The sequence below is a fragment of the Panulirus ornatus genome, chromosome 12, assembly GCF_036320965.1.
Source record: "Panulirus ornatus isolate Po-2019 chromosome 12, ASM3632096v1, whole genome shotgun sequence".
Classification (NCBI taxonomy): Eukaryota; Metazoa; Arthropoda; class Malacostraca; order Decapoda; family Palinuridae; genus Panulirus; species Panulirus ornatus.
The window spans coordinates 46,289,903-46,313,707 of record NC_092235.1 but is presented as its reverse complement, the minus strand read 5'-3'; the positions used below and the strand labels follow the sequence as shown (position 1 = coordinate 46,313,707).

Here is a 23,805-nt window from a genome sequence, read left to right as displayed (position 1 = left end):
TAAGCTTCAATGTCTAAGCTACATTTTTTCCAATTTCACTATTTTCTTGTCAAAGCACCATGTATGAAAACTATCATTCCAGTAACACAACTATATGTGTAGGTGTGTGTGTGTGTGTGTGTGTGTGTGTGTGTGTGTGTGTATATATATATATATATGTATATTATCCCTGGGGATAGGGGTGAAAGAATACTTCCCACGCATTCCTCGCGTGTCGTAGAAAGCGACTAGAGGGGACGGGAGCGGGGGGCCAGAAATCCTCCCCTCCTTGTATTTTTTTAACTTTCTAAAATGGGAAACAGAAGAAGGAGTCACGCGGGGAGTGCTCATACTCCTCAGAGGCTCAGATTGGGGTGCCTAAATGTGTGTGGATGTAACCAAGATGTGAAAAAAGGAGAGATACGTAGTATGTTTGAGGAAAGGAACCTGGATGTTTTGGCTCTGAGTGAAACGAAGCTCAAGGGTGAAGGGGAAGAGTGGTTTGGGAATGTCTTGGGAGTAAAGTCAGGGGTTAGTGAGAGGACAAGAGCAAGGGAAGGAGTAGCAGTACTCCTGAAACAGGAGTTGTGGGAGTACGTGATAGAATGTAAGAAAGTAAATTCCCGATTAATATGGGTAAAACTGAAAGTTGATGGAGAGAGATGGGTGATTATTGGTGCATATGCACCTGGGCATGAGAAGAAAGATCATGAGAGGCAAGTGTTTTGGGAGCAGCTGAATGAGTGTGTTAGTGGTTTTGATGCACGAGACCGGGTTATAGTGATGGGTGATTTGAATGCAAAGGTGAGTAATGTGGCAGTTGAGGGAATAATTGGTGTACATGGGGTGTTCAGTGTTGTAAATGGAAATGGTGAAGAGCTTATAGATTTATGTGCTGAAAAAGGACTGATGATTGGGAATACCTGGTTTAAAAAGCGAGATATATATAAGTATACTTATGTAAGTAGGAGAGATGGCCAGAGAGCGTTGTTGGATTACGTGTTAATTGACAGGCGCGCGAAAGAGAGACTTTTGGATGTTAATGTGCTGAGAGGTGCAACTGGAGGGATGTCTGATCATTATCTTGTGGAGGCTAAGATTAAGATTTGTATGGGTTTTCAGAAAAGAAGAGTGAATGTTGGGGTGAAGAGGGTGGTGAGAGTATGTGAGCTTGGGAAGGAGACTTGTGTGAGGAAGTACCAGGAGAGACTGAGTACAGAATGGAAAAAGGTGAGAACAATGGAAGTAAGGGGAGTGGGGGAGGAATAGGATGTATTTAGGGAATCAGTGATGGATTGCGCAAAAGATGCTTGTGGCATGAGAAGAGTGGGAGGTGGGTTGATTAGAAAGGGTAGTGAGTGGTGGGATGAAGAAGTAAGAGTATTAGTGAAAGAGAAGAGAGAGGCATTTGGACGATTTTTGCAGGGAAAAAATGCAGTTGAGTGGGAGACGTATAAAAGAAAGAGACAGGAGGTCAAGAGAAAGGTGCAAGAGGTGAAAAAAAAGGGCAAATGAGAGTTGGGGTGAGAGAGTATCATTAAATTTTAGGGAGAATAAAAAGATGTTCTGGAAGGAGGTAAATAAAGTGCGCAAGACAAGGGAGCAAATGGGAACTTCAGTGAAGGGCGCAAATGGGGAGGTGATAACAAGTAGTGGTGATGTGAGAAGGAGATGGAGTGAGTATTTTGAAGGTTTGTTGAATGTGTTTGATGATAGAATGGCAGATATAGGGTGTTTTTGGTCGATATGGTGTGCAAAGTGAGAGGGTTAGGGAAAATGATTTGGTAAACAGAGAAGAGGTAGTAAAAGCTTTGCGGAAGATGAAAGCCGGCAAGGCAGCAGGTTTGGATGGTACTGCAGTGGAATTTTTTAAAAAAGGGGGTGACTGTATTGTTGACTGGTTGGTAAGGTTATTTAATGTATGTATGACTCACGGTGAGGTGCCTGAGGATTGGCGGAATGCGTGCACAGTGCCATTGTACAAAGGCAAAGGGGATAAGAGTGAGTGCTCAAATTACAGAGATATAAGTTTGTTGAGTATTCCCGGTAAATTATATGGGAGGGTATTGATTGAGAGGGTGAAGGCATGTACAGAGCATCAGATTGGGGAAGAGCAGTGTGGTTTCAGAAGTGGTAGAGGATGTGTGGATCAGGTGTTTGCTTTGAAGAATGTATGTGAGAAATACTTAGAAAAGCAAATGGATTTGTATGTAGCATTTATGGATCTGGAGAAGGCATATGATAGAGTTGATAGAGATGCTCTGTGGAAGGTATTAAGAATATATTTTATCGAAAAGTGATTGGTTCTCAGTGAATGTAGGTTTGCGGCAGGGGTGTGTGATGTCTCCATGGTTGTATAATTTGTTTATGGATGGGGTTGTTAGGGAGGTGAATGCAAGAGTTTTGGAAAGAGGGGCAAGTATGAAGTCTGTTGGGGATGAGAGAGCTTGGGAAGTGAGTCAGTTGTTGTTCGCTGATGATACAGCGCTGGTGGCTGATTCATGTGAGAAACTGCAGAAGCTGGTGACTGAGTTTGGTAAAGTGTGTGAAAGAAGAAAGTTAAGAGTAAATGTGAATAAGAGCAAGGTTATTAGGTACAGTAGGGTTGAGGGTCAAGTCAATTGGGAGGTGAGTTTGAATGGAGAAAAACTGGAGGAAGTGAAGTGTTTTAGATATCTGGGAGTGGATCTGGCAGCGGATGGAACCATGGAAGCGGAAGTGGATCATAGGGTGGGGGAGGGGGCGAAAATTCTGGGAGCCTTGAAGAATGTGTGGAAGTCGAGAACATTATCTCGGAAAGCAAAAATGGGTATGTTTGAAGGAATAGTGGTTCCAACAATGTTGTATGGTTGCGAGGCGTGGGCTATGGATAGAGTTGTGCGCAGGAGGATGGATGTGCTGGAAATGAGATGTTTGAGGACAATGTGTGGTGTGAGGTGGTTTGATCGAGTAAGTAACGTAAGGGTAAGAGAGATGTGTGGAAATAAAAAGAGCGTGGTTGAGAGAGCAGAAGAGGGTGTTTTGAAGTGGTTTGGGCACATGGAGAGAATGAGTGAGGAAAGATTGACCAAGAGGATATATGTGTCGGAGGTGGAGGGAACGAGGAGAAGAGGGAGACCAAATTGGAGGTGGAAAGATGGAGTGAAAAAGATTTTGTGTGATCGGGGCCTGAACATGCAGGAGGGTGAAAGGAGGGCAAGGAATAGAGTGAATTGGAGTGATGTGGTATACCGGGGTTGACGTGCTGTCAGTGGATTGAATCAAGGCTTGTGAAGCGTCTGGGGTAAACCATGGAAAACTGTGTAGGTATGTATATTTGCGTGTGTGGACGTATGTATATACATGTGTATGGGGGGGATTGGGCCATTTCTTTCGTCTGTTTCCTTGCGCTACCTCGCAAACGCGGGAGACAGCGACAAAGTATAATAAAATAAATAAAATATAATATATATATATATATTATCCCTGGGGATAGGGGATTAAGAGTACTTCCCACGTATTCCCTGCGTGTCGTAGAAGGCGACTAAAAGGGGAGGGAGCGGGGGGCTGGAAATCCTCCCCTCTCGTTTTTTTTTTTTTTAATTTTCCAAAAGAAGGAACAGAGAATTGGGCCAGGTGAGGGTATTCCCTCAAAGGCCCAGTCCTCTGTTCTTAACGCTACGTCGCTAATGCGGGAAATGGCGAATAGTTTGAAAGAAAGAAAGAAAAATATATATATATATATATATATATATATATATATATATATATATATATATATATATATATATATATATATATTTTTTTTTTTTTTTTTATACCTCGTCGCTGTCTCCCGCGGTTGCGAGGTAGCACAAGGAAACAGACGAAAGAAATGGCCCAAACCCCCCCCATACACATGTACATACACACGTCCACACACGCAAAATACATACCTACACAGCTTTCCATGGTTTACCCCGGACGCTTCACATGCCTTGATATATATATATATATATATATATATATATATATATATATATATATATATATATATATATACATATAGTGGAGTGGGGGAGGAATGGGATGTATTTAGGGAATCAGTGATGGATTGCGCAAAAGATGCTTGTGGCATGAGAAGAGTGGGAGGTGGGTTGATTAGAAAGGGTAGTGAGTGGTGGGATGAAGAAGTAAAAGTATTAGTGAAAGAGAAGAGAGAGGCATTTGGACGATTTTTGCAGGGAAAAAATGCAGTTGAGTGGGAGATGTATAAAAGAAAGAGACAGGAGGTCAAGAGAAAGGTGCAAGAGGTGAAAAAAAGGGCAAATGAGAGTTGGGGTGAGAGAGTATCATTAAATTTTAGGGAGAATAAAAAGATGTTCTGGAAGGAGGTAAATAAAGTGCGTAAGACAAGGGAGCAAAGGGGAACTTCAGTGAAGGGCGCAAATGGGGAGGTGATAACAAGTAGTGGTGATGTGAGAGGGAGATGGAGTGAGTATTTTGAAGGTTTGTTGAATGTGTTTGATGATAGAGTGGCAGATATAGGGTGTTTTGGTCGAGGTGGTGTGCAAAGTGAGAGGGTTAGGGAAAATGATTTGGTAAACAGAGAAGAGGTAGTGAAAGCTTTGCGGAAGATGAAAGCCGGCAAGGCAGCAGGTTTGGATGGTATTGCAGTGGAAATTATTAAAAAAGGGGGTGACTGTATTGTTGACTGGTTGGTAAGGTTATTCAATGTATGTATGACTCATGGTGAGGTGCCTGAGGATTGGCGGAATGCGTGCATAGTGCCATTGTACAAAGGCAAAGGGGATAAGAGTGAGTGCTCAAATTACAGAGGTATAAGTTTGTTGAGTATTCCTGGTAAATTATATGGGAGGGTATTGATTGAGAGGGTGAAGGCATGTACAGAGCATCAGATTGGGGAAGAGCAGTGTGGTTTCAGAAGTGGTAGAGGATGTGTGGATCAGGTGTTTGCTTTGAAGAATGTATGTGAGAAATACTTAGAAAAGCAAATGGATTTGTATGTAGCATTTATGGATCTGGAGAAGGCATATGATAGAGTTGATAGAGATGCTCTGTGGAAGGTATTAAGAATATATGGTGTGGGAGGAAAGTTGTTAGAAGCAGTGAACAGTTTTTATCGAGGATGTAAGGCATGTGTACGTGTAGGAAGAGAGGAAAGTGATTGGTTCTCAGTGAATGTAGGTTTGCAGCAGGGGTGTGTGATGTCTCCATGGTTGTTTAATTTGTTTATGGATGGGGTTGTTAGGGAGGTAAATGCAAGAGTTTTGGAAAGAGGGGCAAGTATGAAGTCTGTTGGGGATGAGAGAGCTTGGGAAGTGAGTCAGTTGTTGTTCGCTGATGATACAGCGCTGGTGGCTGATTCATGTGAGAAACTGCAGAAGCTGGTGACTGAGTTTGGTAAAGTGTGTGGAAGAAGAAAGTTAAGAGTAAATGTGAATAAGAGCAAGGTTATTAGGTACAGTAGGGTTGAGGGTCAAGTCAATTGGGAGGTGAGTTTGAATGGAGAAAAACTGGAGGAAGTGAAGTGTTTTAGATATCTGGGAGTGGATCTGGCAGCGGATGGAACCATGGAAGCGGAAGTGGATCATAGGGTGGGGGAGGGGGCAAAAATTCTGGGGGCCTTGAAGAATGTGTGGAAGTCGAGAACATTATCTCGGAAAGCAAAAATGGGTATGTTTGAAGGAATAGTGGTTCCAACAATGTTGTATGGTTGCGAGGCGTGGGCTATGGATAGAGTTGTGCGCAGGAGGATGGATGTGCTGGAAATGAGATGTTTGAGGACAATGTGTGGTGTGAGGTGGTTTGATCGAGTGAGTAACGTAAGGGTAAGAGAGATGTGTGGAAATAAAAAGAGCGTGGTTGAGAGAGCAGAAGAGGGTGTTTTGAAGTGGTTTGGGCACATGGAGAGAATGAGTGAGGAAAGATTGACCAAGAGGATATATGTGTCGGAGGTGGAGGGAACGAGGAGAAGAGGGAGACCAAATTGGAGGTGGAAAGATGGAGTGAAAAAGATTTTGTGTGATCGGGGCCTGAACATGCAGGAGGGTGAAAGGAGGGCAAGGAATAGAGTGAATTGGAGCGATGTGGTATACCGGGGTTGACGTGCTGTCAGTGGATTGAATCAAGGCATGTGAAGCGTCTGGGGTAAACCATGGAAAGCTGTGTAGGTATGTATATTTGCGTGTGTGGACGTATGTATATACATGTGTATGGGGGGGTTGGGCCATTTCTTTCGTCTGTTTCCTTGCGCTACCTCGCAAACGCGGGAGACAGCGACAAAGTATAAAAAAAAAAAATATATATATATATATATTATCCCTGGGGATAGGGGATTAAGAATACTTCCCACGTATTCCCTGCGTGTCGTAGAAGGCGACTAAAAGGGGAGGGAGCTGGGGGCTGGAAATCCTCCCCTCTCTTTTTTTTTTTTAATTTTCCAAAAGAAGGAACAAAGGGGGCCAGGTGAGGATATTCCAAAAAAAGGCCCAGTCCTCTGTTCTTAACGCTACCTCACTAACGCGGGAAATGGCAAATAGTTTAAAAGAAAAAAAAATGTTGAGATGTATAGGCATGTATATTTGCGTGTGTGCACGTGTATGTATATACATGTGTATGTGGGTGGGTTGGGCCATTCTTTCGTCTGTTTCCTTGTGCTACCTCGCTAATGCGGGAGACAGTGACGTATTCCCTGCGTGTCGTAGAAGGCAACTAAAAAGGAAGGGAGCGGGGTGCTGGAAATCCTCCCCTCTCGTTTTTTTTTAATTTTCCAAAAGAAGGAACAGAGGAGGGGGCCAGGTGAGGATATTCCCTCAAAGGTCCAGTCCTCTGTTCTTAATGCTACCTCGCTAATGCGGGAAATGGCGAATAGTATGAAAGAAAAAATAAATAAATAAATAATTAAATTACAGTTTTTGGGTTCCTGGATTTGGAATTATCTTTCATCATTTTGTATGAAGCTTGGCAAAAACAACAGGCTTTTCAAAATAAGTAGTAGTAAGTAGTTTCCTAATTGAACAGAAGGTATGGAATTGCACTTCTAACTGTCAGATACTATAATTTCCTTAGATGTGAGTCAACAAGCTTCTGCAGCTTTGATCATATTTTTGTGCAGTAAGATAAGTTTAATGAAAGAATGATGCAAAATATTACAAGCATATCAGACATCTGCTGAAAGTTTTTGAGATAGAGTAAGGATTTTCTTTAAGCAACCCTACTGTATGGCAAAACAAAGATGTCAATAACCTTAGAGAGTTAAGCTTTTTATCTTGCAAACATCATACTGTATGACTGTGCCCACTGTGAACCCATCAGATGTGGCACTTATTTTTCATAAAGTTTTCCAGCATCTTTCTCCAACCATTTTCAAGTCTTGATATTTAGTGTTACTGTTTCTTAAAACTGGCATATGATACAAGTACACCACTGATTTTCTGGCAAATGATGGTTTGGCACTTCCTTTAGTCTGGACAAAATTACGTGATGGAACTTGAAATTACCGCGGCCAACAGACTAGTTTACTGGGTGGCCACAGGTGGCATTGTGTGAAGGGCATGTTTCTTTACATTCTTTACACTGCACTTGTTGGTGATGATACTGCAATTCTGTGGGATTCTTAGCTTATTTTGTTTAAATCTAACCCTAGCTATGCTTCTAAGACATATGAAAGTCAGTCTTGGTGTCAAACGTAAACACCAGTCCATATTGATCCAAGATAAAGTAGAACTGTTGAAAAAAATGGACCGTGGTGTTCGGTGCATAAGCTGTGTGACATCAACAGTATTGGCTCATCAATTGTTTATGATATAAAGAAACAAAGGGAGAAAATATTGAAATTCTATGCAGACAGCAATTCCAAGAAGCAAATGACAATTAGAAAAACTATGAAAGATGGTAAGAGTACTGAGCACGATTGAGTGATGATGGAATGGTTTTGACAGCATCGAAGTGATGGAGTGGACTTGTCAGGTAGCATGATAATGGACCAGGCTAAGTTGTTCCATAAAGAACTTAAATTACAACATGAGCGTGACTGCGGTGAAGGATGGATTCAAAGATTCAAGATGCGTCATGGAATTTCCATGAATAAAGTGTGCGGAGAAAAGCAGTCTGCAAACCACGAAGGAGTTGCGGAGTATATGGACGAATTTACAAAACTCGTAGCTGATGAGCACCTCAGTCCTGAGTATGTGTATACTGTATTTCATTTATCTATTTAATTTGTATGGTTGCGAGGCGTGGGCTATGGATACTGTTGTGCGCAGGAGGGTGGATGTGCTGGAAATGAGATGTTTGAGGACAATATGTGGTGTGAGGTGGTTTGATCGAGTAAGTAATGTAAGGGTAAGAGAGATGTGTGGAAATAAAAAGAGCGTGGTTGAGATAGCAGAAGAGGGTGTTTTGAAATGGTTTGGTCACATGGAGAGAATGAGTGAGGAAAGATTGACCAAGAGGATATATGTGTCGGAGGTGGAGGGAACGAGGAGAAGTGGGAGACCAAATTGGAGGTGGAAAGATGGAGTGAAAAAGATTTTGAGTGATCGGGGCCTGAACATGCAGGAGGGTGAAAGGCAGGCAAGGAATAGAGTGAATTGGATTGATGTGGTATACTGGGGTCGACGTGCTGTCAATGGATTGAACCAGGGAATGCGAAGCGTCTGGGGTAAACCATGGAAAGTTGTGTGGGGCCTGGATGAGGAAAGGGAGTGGTGGTTTCAGGCATTATTACATGACAGATAGAGACTGAGTGTGAACGAATGGGGCCTTTGATGTCTTTTCCAAGCGCTACCTCGCACACATGAGGGTGGAGGGGGATGTTATTCCATGTGTGGCGAGGTGGCGATGGGAATAAATAAAGGCAGACAGTCTGAATTATGTACATGTGTATATATGTATATGTCTGTGTGTGTATATATATGTGTACACTGAGATGTATAGGTATGTATATTTGCGTGTGTTGACGTGTATGTATAGACATGTGTATGGGGGTGGGTTGGGCCATTTCTTTTCGTCTGTTTCCTTGCGCTACCTCGCAAACACGGGAGACAGCGACAAAGCAAAATGAAAAAAAAAAAATTTAATTTACATTTCATATTTGTTGAATTTAAATTTCTAGCAGTCCATGGTATACTTTAGACACATAGGAGATGTAAAATTAGTGGGCTAGAGGTGTGTTGATGAATTATTATTACGTGACCACGGGTGGTCCGGCAAAATGGTTAATTCAGCATGGCTTTGGAAACAATAGTGCTGGAAAATCGGTGGTGTACTTGTAGCAGGGAAAAAATACGATGAATTATTAAAACTAAGTATTCATGATGCCTGCAGAATGGTATCAACTTCCAAAGTGGAACAAACTATTAAGGGCACATAAAATAGGGGCAGGAGCATTAGAAAGAAAGTAGCCAGTAAGAACATTACATAGAAGCCTCTGCAAAGACTTTGCTAAAGTTACCTTCTGCCAGTGGTCTGTTAAGGGTAAGGCTCTAAAGGCTAAGAAGTGGCATTGGAGTTACTGGTTATGGAGACTCTACTGCCATAGCCACCCCCTTGAGGGAGTTCCGGTTGAGAGAAAGCATCAGAGATTCAGAGAGATAGATAGAAAATAGAGGCCAGACCTAAAAGGATGCTAAACAGCTCCATGCTGCCAATTCATAAGCAGTCATCAAAAACACAATATATCATTATGATATACAATTATATATGGATTATAATATATAAAATACACTCATAAATGAACTGTATTGGGCATGAAAAAAATGCAATCAGATACTAAGTAGCCACTCACTGCCAACTCAAAATCACACACCAACAGTACTGGACTTTATCAGTACATATCTTTATCTATGCATTACAATCCAACACATGCACTTACAGGGCATATTTTGACATAATGATCATGTCAATAAGGTCCCTGAATAATGGTAAAAACAATGTAGAAAGAGAAAAGAGAGAATCAGTGTGTGGATGATGGAGGTCAGCCAAGTGAGTCACTGTTTCTGTGTGAAGTTAAGTCATCCACAGCTTTAGCAACACATTCTGGGACCTTGGCACCATCACCTGTTTGGGGTGGTCAACAAACTGCATATGATGTACAAATCTTTTTTTGATTGCTGTGGACTTCTGTTGCATTTCACAGTGAAAAAAAAATTGTGTTTACAACTTTCATCATAAATCACAATCAAAGGGTTATTCTAAAAAGAATACATCTATAAGACTTTGCTGTTCCTTTGAGGAGAAAGACTGACTGCCAGAGGCAGAGGTGTCTTTTCAAGGCCATCAAGTCAGGTCTTCAGGCTGCTTACCCTTGAAAAAACTCCTTGCCACTTGGTAATTGACAGAACTTCTGAGCTGTTTGGAAGTCTAATGTTAAAAATATGTTTGGGGTAAAGATGGAATTTTCAGTAAAAAATCTAGGAATATACTTAAGAGATGATAGGCAGACATCACCGAGCCTTCAGAATAATCAGTTTTTAGGAATAGTATTCTTCTGCTCTAAAAAGAAAAGTGAATCAAACAGGAAAAGAATGATTTTGGATCTGTCTTTTCTAAACATCCAGACACTGAAACACATGTTCAAGAAAGCCACTTTACAGATTTTCCATAAGACTATATCCTTAAACAACTGGACAATCATCCTAGATTCAAAGAATGACTACCGGCATATAACAATACACCCTAAAAAGACATGATTTTTGGTAATGAAACTGGTATGTAGAATTGGCAGTTCAAGGTGATGCTACTTGGTTTCTGTGGAGTCCTACAAGTTTTTTCCACAGTAATTTTGGCCCTACTCCCAACCCTATTGTCCTCTAAAAGGTCTGCTCGTTTTTTTTTTATCTATTTTTGAAGACTAACTTCAAAGGACAAATGTGATACACATGGGCTTCAAGTCCTAAACACCTTTCTAAAAAGGGTTTTAGCATAAACCTAGACAAAACAAGTCCTAGCAACAAGTTTACTTGGCAGGGACCCGAGAAACATATAATAAGCACTTTTTGTTTTTCTGGGAACAAAGCTTAAGACTCAGCAAGTGAAAACCTTGGTGTCACAAAATCAACAGGAGCAAACTTTGGAGAAGTTCAAGTTTACTGCCTGGGGCAATAACATGGCCAGGCTGCAGACAAAGAGGTCATCTCCTGGGTAAACAAAGTCTCTCCTGAAGAATGCTGAGATCCCCAAAAGCACTTTACCAAAAATTTCTCAGATCCTTTGGAGATCTCTAGCAACAATTGTGGCAGACTGGACAGAAGCACTGAATCAAGGATAGAACTTCTATTTTCAAAGGATCATGAAGTGCAAGCCCTCAAGTGGGTATCCAAAGGTCCATCTATATCAGCAAATAAGAGCTGTTGATCCCATAGTTTTTCGTCATCTCCAACATCCTGTTTCTGGGGTGTGTCAATCGATTTCTGATGGACATCATTCCAACTGTCTACTGCCTTATGAACAAAGCTCTTGCAAATCCCAAACTCTCTTAGGAGTTAGTGGAAAACATCTTCACCCTGGATATATCAAAGTCCTTTCTCTTCAAGCTTTTCATTTCCAAGGAGGATGCAGTGTTTAGAAGATGCCCTGTCAAGGTCTGACACAATCATCATTTCTATTTCATCATACTTAGTCGCTGTCTCCTGGATTAGCGAGGTAGCGCAAGGAAACAGATGAAAGAATGGCCCAACCCACCCACATACACATGTATATACATGAATGCCCACACACGCACATATACGTACCTATACATTTCAAGGTATACATACACATACATATATACATACACTTGCTACCTTCATCCTAACCTAACCTAACTTTACCAACCAGTCAAAAACAGTCACCCCCTTTCTTAATAAATTCCACTGCAATACCATCCAATCCTGCTGCCTTGCCGGCTTTCATCTTCCGCAAAGCTTTCACTACCACTTCTCTGTTTACCAAACCATTCTTCCTGACCCTCCCACTTCGCACACCACATCAACCAAAACATCCTATTTCTGTCATTTTGTCATCAAACATATTCAACAAACCTTCAAAATACTCACTCCATCTTCTCACTTCATCAATACTTGTTATTACCTCCCCATTAGCCCCTTCACCAATGTTCCCATTTGTTCTCTTGTATTACACACTTTATTTACCTCCTTCCAAAATATCTTTTCTTCCTCCCTAATATCAAATGATACTCTCTCACCCCAACTCTCATTCGCCCTCTTTTTCACCTCTTGCACCTTTCTCTTGACCTCCTGCCTTTTTCTTTTATACATTTCCCAGTCATTTGCAGAGACAATATCAACAGAAATAATGTTAGGAATGGATGCTTTCAAATGGGTCCATTCCTTGAAAGGAGTGCTCCAGGTGGATTTCTTTGCTACTAGAACCAATGTGTTACTAATAATATATGTCTCTCCAGTTTTGGTCATGAATACTTGGATTAAGTTTATTGGAACCAGCTTTATAACCCCAGTACATCCTGGAAATGTTGTTCTCAAATTAGCAGGTTTTCAGTGCTTATTATTACCCAAGTGGGGCAAGCAAACCTGGTGCCAGAAATGCCTTCAGCTGTGCCATGCTACTCTTTGATACCTCAGGCTCTTTTAAGCCACCTCATGTTTTCCTGGGCTGTGGAATTTTTACATATGGATTTTCTCAAACATTTCTACTTTTAGGGGTTTAGAGAACCCCTATCAGATGGATGACCTTCAACACAGAATTTGCCATTTTACTTAAAGACAGTGCCAAGTGGTCTGGAAAGCCTTTAAGTCCTTCCTTGAAGAGCTTGACTTCTCAGACATATCTGAAGCCTTCTGTTTTGAATTATTCTCATGCCTTTGTCATGGCAGAATAATGCTAGTAACACTAGTGCCTCTTAAAAGAATGCCCTTCAAGAACTCCCATCATATGGTTTTGGTACTGTATTTACTCATAAGTCATATATTTTTTCACAAAAAAAATTGCAACAGTAGGGGGTGACTTCAGAGTGTCCTTTACTGCCATCAACTTATCAGAGTCATCTCTATCACCACCACCTCACCACATTCACCTCTACCACCACCATCTCTGCCACTTCCACCCCACCATTCATCACCACCAATACCACATCACCTTAGTCACCACCATCAAAACCATTCACATATCAGGGTTACATGATAAGGCAAGTTAAGAACTTGAAGACTTTGTGTCTGAGATAATCACTTCATTTTGCATAAAGAGGTGCAATACAAATATAGGGTTAAAGACTGAAGGAAAAAAAAAATAAACTGCATTACACTACCAAACATACGCAGAACAAACTCAATGTGATATCATATCCAAAACAAACTTCCCAGAAAAGGTGGTGATAAGGGCTTAAAATGGTGGTGGAAGAGGTTGGGTTGAGTGAGTAATAGAGAAGGGCAATAGGGTGTTCTATGTCTTCCAATGAATTATTTGATTTCTAAAGGGTGCAGAGTAGTTTTCCTAGGCCAAATGAAAAAATTACCAATTTTAGCACTACAGCATGTGTATTTTTCTCTCTTTGAAGCTCCCAGAGGCAATGGAAGCATCTGTAAACTTTAGAAAAACTAAGTATGAAACATGAAACTTTTAATTAAGATGTTAGAAAAGTGTTAGAGTAGTGGATGGCACATGCTGAGCAATAAAACTGCTGATGCTGACAGCATACAAAGGTTTATAAAGTGGTACAACAGCAAATCTCAGAAGACAGGGTTCAAAGAATGAAAAGGTCTCTAACTTTAACGCAAAAAATAACTGAAAATAGACAAATATACATAAACAAACTGAAAGCAATCACAGAGATGGACAGAGAAACAGACATTGCTGACTGTCAACAGACTAAGTAAATTTCTAATAACTTAAAAGAAACTGCAAAAAGAGCTCTTTATGATCTTATCAAAGAAGTGAAAGTTTGAAGAATAAAAAATTTAACATTTACACCTAGCTTTCACTTTATGTGGGATCACTTTTTATGTAGTCAAAATTCACTACTATGTGGGTGTGTGTGGTAAAAAGTGCACCCAAACTCCCATCTTCCTCTGTATATTTTTTCTATCTATCTAAACTTCTAACAACTGTTCCCTTTGGGAACTCCCTCAAGGGAGTAGTCATGTCAAAAGATTCTCCATAACTGGTGAATTCTAATGCTGCACTTTAGCCTCTACTGCCTCATCCTTAACAAGCCATTGGCAGAGGGGAACTTTAGCAAAGTGCTCATAGGGGCTCCTACCTAATGTTCCTTCCAATTACTTCTACTTAAAGTGTAACCTAATGTTCCAACCTATTACTTCTACCTAATGCTCCCATCTAATGTTCCTATCTACTACTTCCTTCTGATAATCCTGTCTAATGTTCTTACCTGCTACTTACATCTATTGCACCTACTGTTTTGTTAAATGGCAGGTCTAGCCCATAGCGAGGAATAAGTTGGGAGAGATGTGTTGTTAAGTGTTATAAGTGATAAGTAGAGATTGCATATTTGTGGACAGAAAGCCAGCAGTCCACCTATGGGTGAGGCAGAAAAAAAACACATTTAAACAAGTCAGAGGAGTGCAGCTTGACAACCACTAAAGTGCTGGCCCACTATGTTGTTATCACTAACCCTCCCAATACCCAGGTAGATAGTAGCAGTAATATACCTCCCTGATCAGTGGACACCTACGTTCATTGTATGTGACTTTGCAGAACACAACCCCCACATAAAGCAAAAGCAAAGGATGGGTGTATCCATATATATATTCTGTCAACACTAACATCACTAGCAGAGGCATGATATATAATGTATCACCTGTTTATATTAAGGAATACATACAAAAGGAGTCACAAGATATATAATGTATCACCTGTTTATATTAAGGAATACATACAAAAGGAGTCTATCTGGTTATATTATTCACATCATCTCCATCATGGGTCGTTTTTGTGTTTCTACTACTTGTATTCACATGTGTTCTCTGACTATTTATTACGAATGAGTTGTAAATATGTTCCTCCACATTATATTTTCAATAATGGAACTGCGCCACATTATGTTTTCTAACAGAGAGATAGATAGACAAATAATAAGGCTAAGCAGTATACTTACAAAGATTTATCATCAATCATTTCATATTAACAGTCCAAAATTTTATGCACATTATTTTCTTATTCATATTTGTCAGCTATTTTTCTTAAAGTAAGGTTGCACAGGGAAAAGACAAAGTCCACATTCACATACACACAGAGGAGATTCTGCTGTCTTTTCATTTGTCATATACATAAATTATTGTTAATTACTATATCTGACAAAACTTTAACAGACTTCTCAGATTTCTTATCCACCTGTCTATCTCTTTGTTAGAATTCATAAAGTCAAGAAAATACACTCCAGAAAATATCATGTGGAGGAGTCTTAGAGATATGGGATTGTATGTAGTCTGTGGGGAATAAGAGAGCCTTGGAAATGAAACATTTGCTGTTTGTTGATGATACAGCACTGGTGGCAGATTTGAATGAGAAATAGCATAAGTTGACTCAGTTTGGAAGAATGTGTGAAAGGAGGAAAATGGGAGTAAATATAAATAAAAGCAAGGTTATTAGGTTTAGCAGGGTTGAGAAACAGGTTAGCTGGGGTGTGTTTGAATGGAGAAAACCAGGTGGAAGTGTAATGTGTTAGATACTGGGGAGCGAACATGGCAGCCGATGGAACCATGGAAATGGAAGTGAGTCATATGTGGGTGAGGGGTGAAAGTTCTGGGACTGCTGAAGAATAAGTGGAAGGAGAAAACATTATCTGGAAGGGCAAAAATGGTATGTTTGAGGGTAGAGTAGTAATTTAGAATGGAGCTATGAAATGTAATTCAGCATGGAAACAGAAGGTTGTGCCTGAGGATTCTGTGAAAGTTATTGCTGTTCCTCTGTTCTCTAGACACAAGCAAGGCTTATGGTCCTGATGGCAACCATCCCCATGTGCTGAAAGAGTGTGCCTCTGAACTTAAACCTGTGTTTGTTCATTTGTTCTGTTTCTGTTCTAATGCCTCTAACTATCATCCTGTTGCTTTAACATTTATCATTTCCAAAGTATCTGAATCCCTCCTCAACTCTCATATCTTTAGACATTTTGAATCTCAGTCTTCTCTCAGATCACCAGCAAGGTTTCTGTAAGGCAAGATCCACAGGCGATATTTTTTCCTAACATTAATTTTGGGTCATCATTCCAGAGAGATTTTTGATATATACAAAGCTTTTGACAAGGTGTTGCATCGGGGTCTCATCTATAAGGTTCCCTCTTTTGGCTTCCCTTCATCACTTTACTGCCTCATATCTAGATTCCTCTCTGGCCGATGTATCTACATGGTTGTTGATGGATCAGACTTCCATCCTTTCTCCAATAATGGCAGCAACCCTTAAGGTTCTGTTCTGTCCCCCCTCACTCTTCCCTCTTTTTATCAATAATTTCCTCTCTTCTGCAAATAACCAAATTCACTTACATACTGGCAACTCAACACTGCATTCAACCACATCCTTCAATTATGCACCTTCTTCTCTCACTCGATCTACATCTCGTTGCAACACAACCTCCTCTATAAACTCAGACTTGGACAGGATATCTCACTGGGGAAGATGAAATCTGGTTAAGTATAATGCCTCCAAGACCCAGTTTCTACCCATCTCTTAATTGAAACTCCTTACAACTTTCCTCTCTACTCTGATGGCTCTGTAATTCCATTTTTTGACTTTAAGAACATACTTGGTATTACTGTAACATCCACTCTTTCTTGGAAACCCCACATTACAAAAACTGCTAAGTATGCCTCTAAGAAACGAGTAGTTGTCTAAATGTCGAAATTTCTTTTCATCTGACCAGTTGCTCCATTTATACAGAAGACTGATCCATCCTTGTACCAGTACCATTCAGAGTCAGGAATGAAGGTGATGCCAAACAACCACAGACTGTCCACATGGGCAGCTAACAATGTGACAGATAAGCTTTCTGATGGTTCATTGTCACACAAACTAATTTTCATGTGCAAAATTATCAAAATATTGTATACATTACCTTCAGGCTATGTGTATAAGCTGTATATGAAACATAAATGGATTTTGTGTTTAGACTTGGGTCCCATCACAATACATCTCATCATCTGTCATCCATCATGATAAACGTAGAAAACAGGATGGTATGGAAACAATCGGGTTACAACTGAGATATACCTCAATATTTCGACCATTTAACGGTCTTCCTCAGGAGATACTGATTCCAGTATTTGGCGGGACTGTGTTCCCCAGCAAATGATGGTCACTCAGTCGGACACCTTGGCATGTCGCTCATGATTGAATCACTTGTCCTGCTGCCTCCACCCGTTCACAGCAACCTCCAATGCCTGAAGTGACCAGCAGATGAACTCAGACCATGTGTTAATGTTGTTCTTAATTTCTTCCTCTAGGTAAGCTCTCACACTATCACTAAACGTTCAATGCCAAGGCAACTACAGGCAAGTGAAAAACTGTTTATTGATGGTGTGACAGCTTACCTAGAGCAAGGGATTAAGAACAATGTTAACACAAGGTCTGGGTTCATCTGCTGGTCACTTCAGGCACCTGAGATTACTGTGGAGGTGGAGGCAGCAAGACAAGTAATCCAAACAGAAAGCGACATGCTACGTTGTCTGACCAGGTGACCATCACCTGCTGGAGAACACAGCCCCATCAAATGCTGGAATCAGTATCTCCTGAGGAAGATCACTGAATGGTCAAAAATTGAAGCAGGTCTCAGCTCCAACATGTATGTTTACATACCATTCTGTTTTCCACATATCTCATTGTGGATATGCAAATATTCCAAAATCCAAAACACTCCCCCCCATGCTTAACCTGTATCTTACTTTGGGATGATGCCTGCAATCTGTTAATTCTAAGCTCTGAGTAGCTGAAATAAAGTAGATCAGTAATATCATCCCAAAGGCAGTAATTCATTGGCCGAGGGCATATCCAAAATGAGCTAAGCACTACAATCATGAAGGAATACTGAGGGGTGAAAGGTCCTGACCCTGATATTTCTAGGGATTATCCTGGTAAATCTCATGTACTCAAGGGATTCTGTCTAAAAGGATTAAAGTGTTCTCATCCTTAGAAACCTCCATCTTTTATCAGAACCTGCATGCCACTGAAAAGCTGGGTACACAGATCATATATACAAACTAGTGAAACCAATTGTGGATGCATAAGTACCATCAAGAGTATTTCCATAACCTATTCACATTCACTTGTGCCGATCATGCATTAATATATATCATCATATGTGTATCAAGGCAGTTGTGGACACTAACTGCACTTTCTGACATTTTGTAAAAGAGCATGTAAAGAGCATAAACCATGGTCTGAGGCACCTAGAGAGAGCCTTGAGACATTCTGAAGCACCTACAAAGATTTATAATCATATAATCACAATAATCATGGGTGAAATTAATGTCTTTGCTCTGCTGCTTTCCATGCTGTAGGAGGAGACTTTATGAAAACAAAGCTATGACAACAAGTACAATACTGCCTGACATATTTTTCAAAGAGCCATAGAACACACATTAATATGCCAGCATACACTGTGGTATTTGAAGCAAAAATCCATAAGAAGACAAATCAGTACCTATATATTGCAGCACATGACACAACATAGAAAGAGATATTGTACAGATAAAGTAATTCTAGCATGTACTGTGCTGCTTGACACACCATGGGAAATACTGTGTAGGCAAAGACATATCAGCATGTGCTGAGATACTAAATGTGTTACAGAAGGAAAACTTTGAGAGTCACAGACACAAAATCATGAGCTAAGCTGCTTGACACTTCACAGATAAAGACCACATATTATGAAAGAAAAATCAGCTATTCTGAATGGCCTGCAGCATCACAGTAAAAATAATGTACTAGCAAAGACACTTCAGAATGTGCTGTTATGCTTGGTATGTTATGTGTCTCTCCATACCCTTAGGCCACTTCTTAGGATGGTACACAGATCATAACTGACATTCAAGATCATTAGGAAATTATCTTTATAAAACACAGATATTAATTATCAGTGAACCATGTTTCCATCTTTAGGCAATTGTTCTCAATCAGAAAAAGATATATAACTTTCATCTCAAAGATCAAATGGCAGGTCTAAAGTGGCTGTTAGTATTCGCTAGCATTCATTCAATGATCAGTGGTGAGATTACTACTCACTGGTATGAATAGTAGTATTCGCAAAAAAGAATACCTGTATTGGAAAAAAATCTAAATCTTGGAGCTGGCAAACTTATTCCTACAAAAGTTCAGCCCTGACTAAAGTGAACCCCATCTTCATTTTCTTACTGACTATAATAGTGACAGCATGGATGGCTGAGATGAGGGAATGCAAGAGTGATGTCATAGTAAAAAAAGTGGGAGTACAGCTTTAGCAGATGTTATCAGCACTATCTTCGAGTAGATTGGTTATACTGTCCTTTAAGGTACATTATACTTAAGATCTATTATTATCAATGCCAAACTATGGCATTTTTTATTGTGATGCCTGTCTTGCTAATGTCAGCCATATAGCTTCAGGGTTTGTAGAAGAGATACATGGATGAAGGCCAAGTGAAAGACATGATCAAAAATTCCCTAAAATATAGGTTTTATGAATGACTGATAAAACTGATCCATAAAACATGTAACATTTTAAACAGCCATTCATGGAAAAAACTGCCTATTGGTACACAAAATGAGAAGTGTCTCACCTCCACAGCCACCATTGATGTGGTTGAGTCCTTCTGTTGAGTCCTGTGAGCCTGTGTCAGCACCACACAAAACATCCTCATCCAAACTGCTGCTTCGGTCTATGTAAGGAAGTGGGCGATGGACTCGACTCATTACAGCTGAAGCAAACAGACAGAAGTATACAAATGAATAAGCAAAACTAAAAGGTGCATCTGAATACCTCAGAACTATACATAAAGCAGATACCATGAATAAACAGGCTACTTCATTAACGACTATGCCACACAAACAAATATCAAAACTTAATATGACCACCATCTACTTTGAAAATATCTACAATATCTTAGAAATAGATGCAGGAGTATGTAAAACACAAAATAAAAAAGTGACGAAGAATCAAAAGGCATCAATAAACAGAAACAAAGAAAATATCAAGGCCATAAAAAATCAAATTTTTACTCAAGATTCTACAATGGTTATCATTTTAAATATATGCAGACAAACAAATCAGGAACTACACAGAAATATCACATGGAGAACCTAGAATGAAAATTCTGATACATTACTTCTTTTTCATGAAGACATTACTCTGCTGTGATACTCTAGTCAGTGTCTGGATGAGGTTCTGCATGAGTTATCCTATTGTGTACAAACAAAAGATGTGTTAGATGAAAGTCAAGAATGGCATATAAAATCCCACAGGTATAAAGAGAGTACCTTGAAATACATCCTTCCTGCCATGAGTAACAACATTTCCTAAAAGATATGGCAGAACTCACTCACTCTAGAGTATTATACAGAGTTGCAGCAGCACAACACTCACTCTGGAGTATTATACAGAGTTGTAGCAGCACAACAACATGTAGACTGCAGGAACATGAATCAGGTCCATTATGAAATAGATGCACAGTCAGAACGGATACAGTAAAGAGTAAGGAAATAAGAGGGAGATCTGGTATCATTAAACAAGTAGTATAGAACATAAGACATGAGTGCTAAAAAATATGGACAAACTGTATAAAGTAAATGAATAAGAGAAGAACAATGATATAAGTGTCTCTAAGAGAAATGAATGTGACAAGGTACAAGGAAAAAGATATAGAGTGTGTGTGTCTGAGGAATATAAAAACACAAAAAGGGAACTAATACATTACGACAAATAGCTCAGTTATCCTTTTCACATGCATTAATACATGCTCTAAGACTCACCATATGTTCTTACTAGTATGATGATTGACTAAATGGACTAGCATTCAAATGAAAGTTTAATATAACTATTTACGAAAAAGATCTATGACCATGTAATGAAATTATCATCAAACTGATGGTGAAAATCCGATAAATTCAGATAAATGAATGGAAGTATATTCACTGTTTAGGAAGACTTTGTATGATCATCGTATACTTTTTTCAAATCACTGATTATTACATCGAACATATTTTGAGCCACAACAAGTTCATTTACTTTTCTAAATACAGTACATAGGTTATTTAGGGTTAAAAGTATTATCACCATCATAGGTGTCAGAATCAGCTGGTGTAGTGGGGAGGGATGTTGATCTCCCAATGTTTTTGAGAGATACTCTATTCACAGTAGGTGGTTCTCTAAGGATACTTGAACTTTCTTCCACCACTTCCTTTTCACATCTCCCAGCATACCGAAAGCGTGAACCTCGTGAAAAAAAAGATCCTCCTGTTACTACTACACCCTGTTTATTGGAGTTTTCTAATCTGTAGAGAAAAGGAAGATCAAGGATATCTATTAATAATATCAAAATTAATATGCATTAGCAATGACTTCAAAATTAAAATGATGTAAAAATGGAAGTAGGCCTCTATGACTTTCTGGAACAGAGTAAAAAGTAAAAAATTTTGGTTCTGAAGTTTGAAAAACCTTACTCTCCAAGGTGGTGTCCCAATAGCACTGAAATATTTCTTGATTATATAGGGGGTTTGGACTTTCCAACACCATCAAACTTGTCAGGTAGTGCTAGCTTTCTTCATCCACCACCAAGCACTATATCCTGATAGCTGCAGCTTGCCCCTTTTGAACCCAACATCAACTAGTCATAGTCTGCCGCAGTGGTGACTTCACTAACCTACTCGCTCCAGATGAATGGTCCATCCAAGCAGCTTAAAATTTCCGGAATGTGTTTAAAACCAAAAGAGGTCACAATCACTGAAGGCTTTTCAAAAAGAGTAAGGAGAAGGAACATTAAGGTAGGAAAACTCGAAATTTCTTGTGGGACATTGCCTTGAAAGAAAGGTTTTCCAAACTTGAGACACCTTCATTTCTTTCTGCAGCCAATTTGTTCTTCCAGAAGGGAAGCGATGCACTTAGATATTCAGGATGGCTTCGTGCACTGTCAAGAATAAGTAATGTTCTACTGGCTAGACTTTTACCATCATAATTTTACTCTACAAATGGACAGGAAGAACCAAGAAATCACTCATGAAATTGTTTCTGGGTGACCCAAACCTTCTAGCAAGAATGCCAGATCACATGTAATGCCAACTTTACATAACCCTTGCTAGTCCTGTTTTTTTTTTTTTTTTTTACTAAAAACTCCTGTCAGGGGCTTAAGCTTGAAATCCCCCAGTAGAATGTTTTGTGATCTTTGGCTGCCATGAGCCCATACGCTTTTCTTCCATGCTAATGAACGTCCCTGCTGGCATTCTTTTCAAATACAGCCCACATTATGCACTGGTTGAGATGTGTAACCTCCTTCCTCAAATACTTTGTTTAAATACTGGTACTCAGGGTATGATTGTATTTCCTAGGTATCCCCAATCACACAGATGTTATGGAAATTGATACCTCAAACTTCTCAAACCAACCCTTGCCTACTTCGCTCTTTCCTTCATTACATTACTAGGTGGCATCAAGCAATAGGCAACAGGCATCCAACATCCAGCAAAATACTACAGCCTAAATATCAGAAAAGTTAGTGGTAGTGGTGAAGTGAACCAGGATTGTGTCATCTAGGCCAAGGCTGCTCTTTTTAGCTCTTTTTGTCTCACTCACACATGGGTTGCTGGCTCTCTGTCCACAAACTCATATCCTCTCCGTAACCCTCCACACCCTCTAACATAATACACACAACCCACAATACATCCTTTAACTCTCCACCCTCCTCTCCACTTTTACATCCTTTTTTTCCACATGAATAAAAACATGAGTGCCCAACTGGTTCCAATTTTTCTGATGTCAAATCAAAACAGCTTCAGCAGTAAAGGCAGGCTGGTTGGTCTCACAGCTTCCTTGACTGACATCAAGCAACTGGGTACCTTCTCTATTCTTCTGGCCACAGTTCTCAAAACTGATCCCTTCTACACTCATTTCTGCACCATTCAGAATCTTAAATCTAACCTTCCCTCTGTGGAACACCATCTCTTCACTTCTTTTCCTGATCTTCACTCTGAAACCCAACTGTCCAAGGCTGTTCCCCCTTTACAGTATCAAATTTCTAACTTCAATCTCAATCATCATTTCAGCTACAAAGGGGGTATTTGCATCTACTGTAACAAAAACATCTGTTGCTTGCCTTGCAAAATTTTATTTTCACATAAAGCCATCTAGCTCAAAATTTCTCTACATTCTATGTTTGTTTTCATGTTTTATCATGTCCTGCATATTTCTCCTATCCCCTATCCCCTCAAAATATGTACAACTCTTTGACTATTTGACTTGCCACAAAGCCTTGCATCTTCACATCAATGTACACCATAAGGATTGGTCAGGCTTTTCCCAGGATGAATCCTATGGAGCCGATGCCTTTTCTTTTCCCTTCTTTGACTATCTGAAACAGATGATCGGACATCCAAGATGAGTACCTATCATGATCTCTCTTCCAACATGCTCAATCTTTTCTTCATTTCTAAGCCCTTTTACTACATTTACTCTATGCCTGCCCAATTAGGGTCTACCAACTACAACTTGATTTCTAAGACTTCTAATTGAGCATGCTCTCTCTCTCTCTCTCTCTCTCTCTCTCTCTCTCTCTCTCTTCCCTCTCCCCCCCCCCTCTCTCTCTTTCCTCTCCCCCTCCCCCCTCTCTCTCTCTCTCTCTCTCTCTCTCTCTCTCTCCACCAGCTTCTGCACTCTGGGAGAGCTAAAGGGTCATCCATACACAGCTTCTTTAC

The 23,805-nt window shown here is 39.9% G+C and overlaps 1 protein-coding gene across 6 annotated transcripts in view; it reads right to left on the bottom strand.

Moving 5' to 3' along the window:
* Frmd5 (FERM domain containing) overlaps nucleotides 1-23,805 on the bottom strand; it is a 362,433-nt gene that overhangs the window by 83,093 nt on the left and 255,535 nt on the right. For all 6 annotated transcript variants that reach the window (XM_071667828.1, XM_071667829.1, XM_071667832.1 and 3 more), the window contains 2 exons: nucleotides 21,176-21,393; nucleotides 19,683-19,820 (listed from right to left, as the gene is read on the bottom strand). In XM_071667828.1, coding sequence (XP_071523929.1) covers nucleotides 19,683-19,820; nucleotides 21,176-21,393 — 356 coding nt within the window. The remainder of the gene's footprint in view (nucleotides 1-19,682; nucleotides 19,821-21,175; nucleotides 21,394-23,805) is intronic.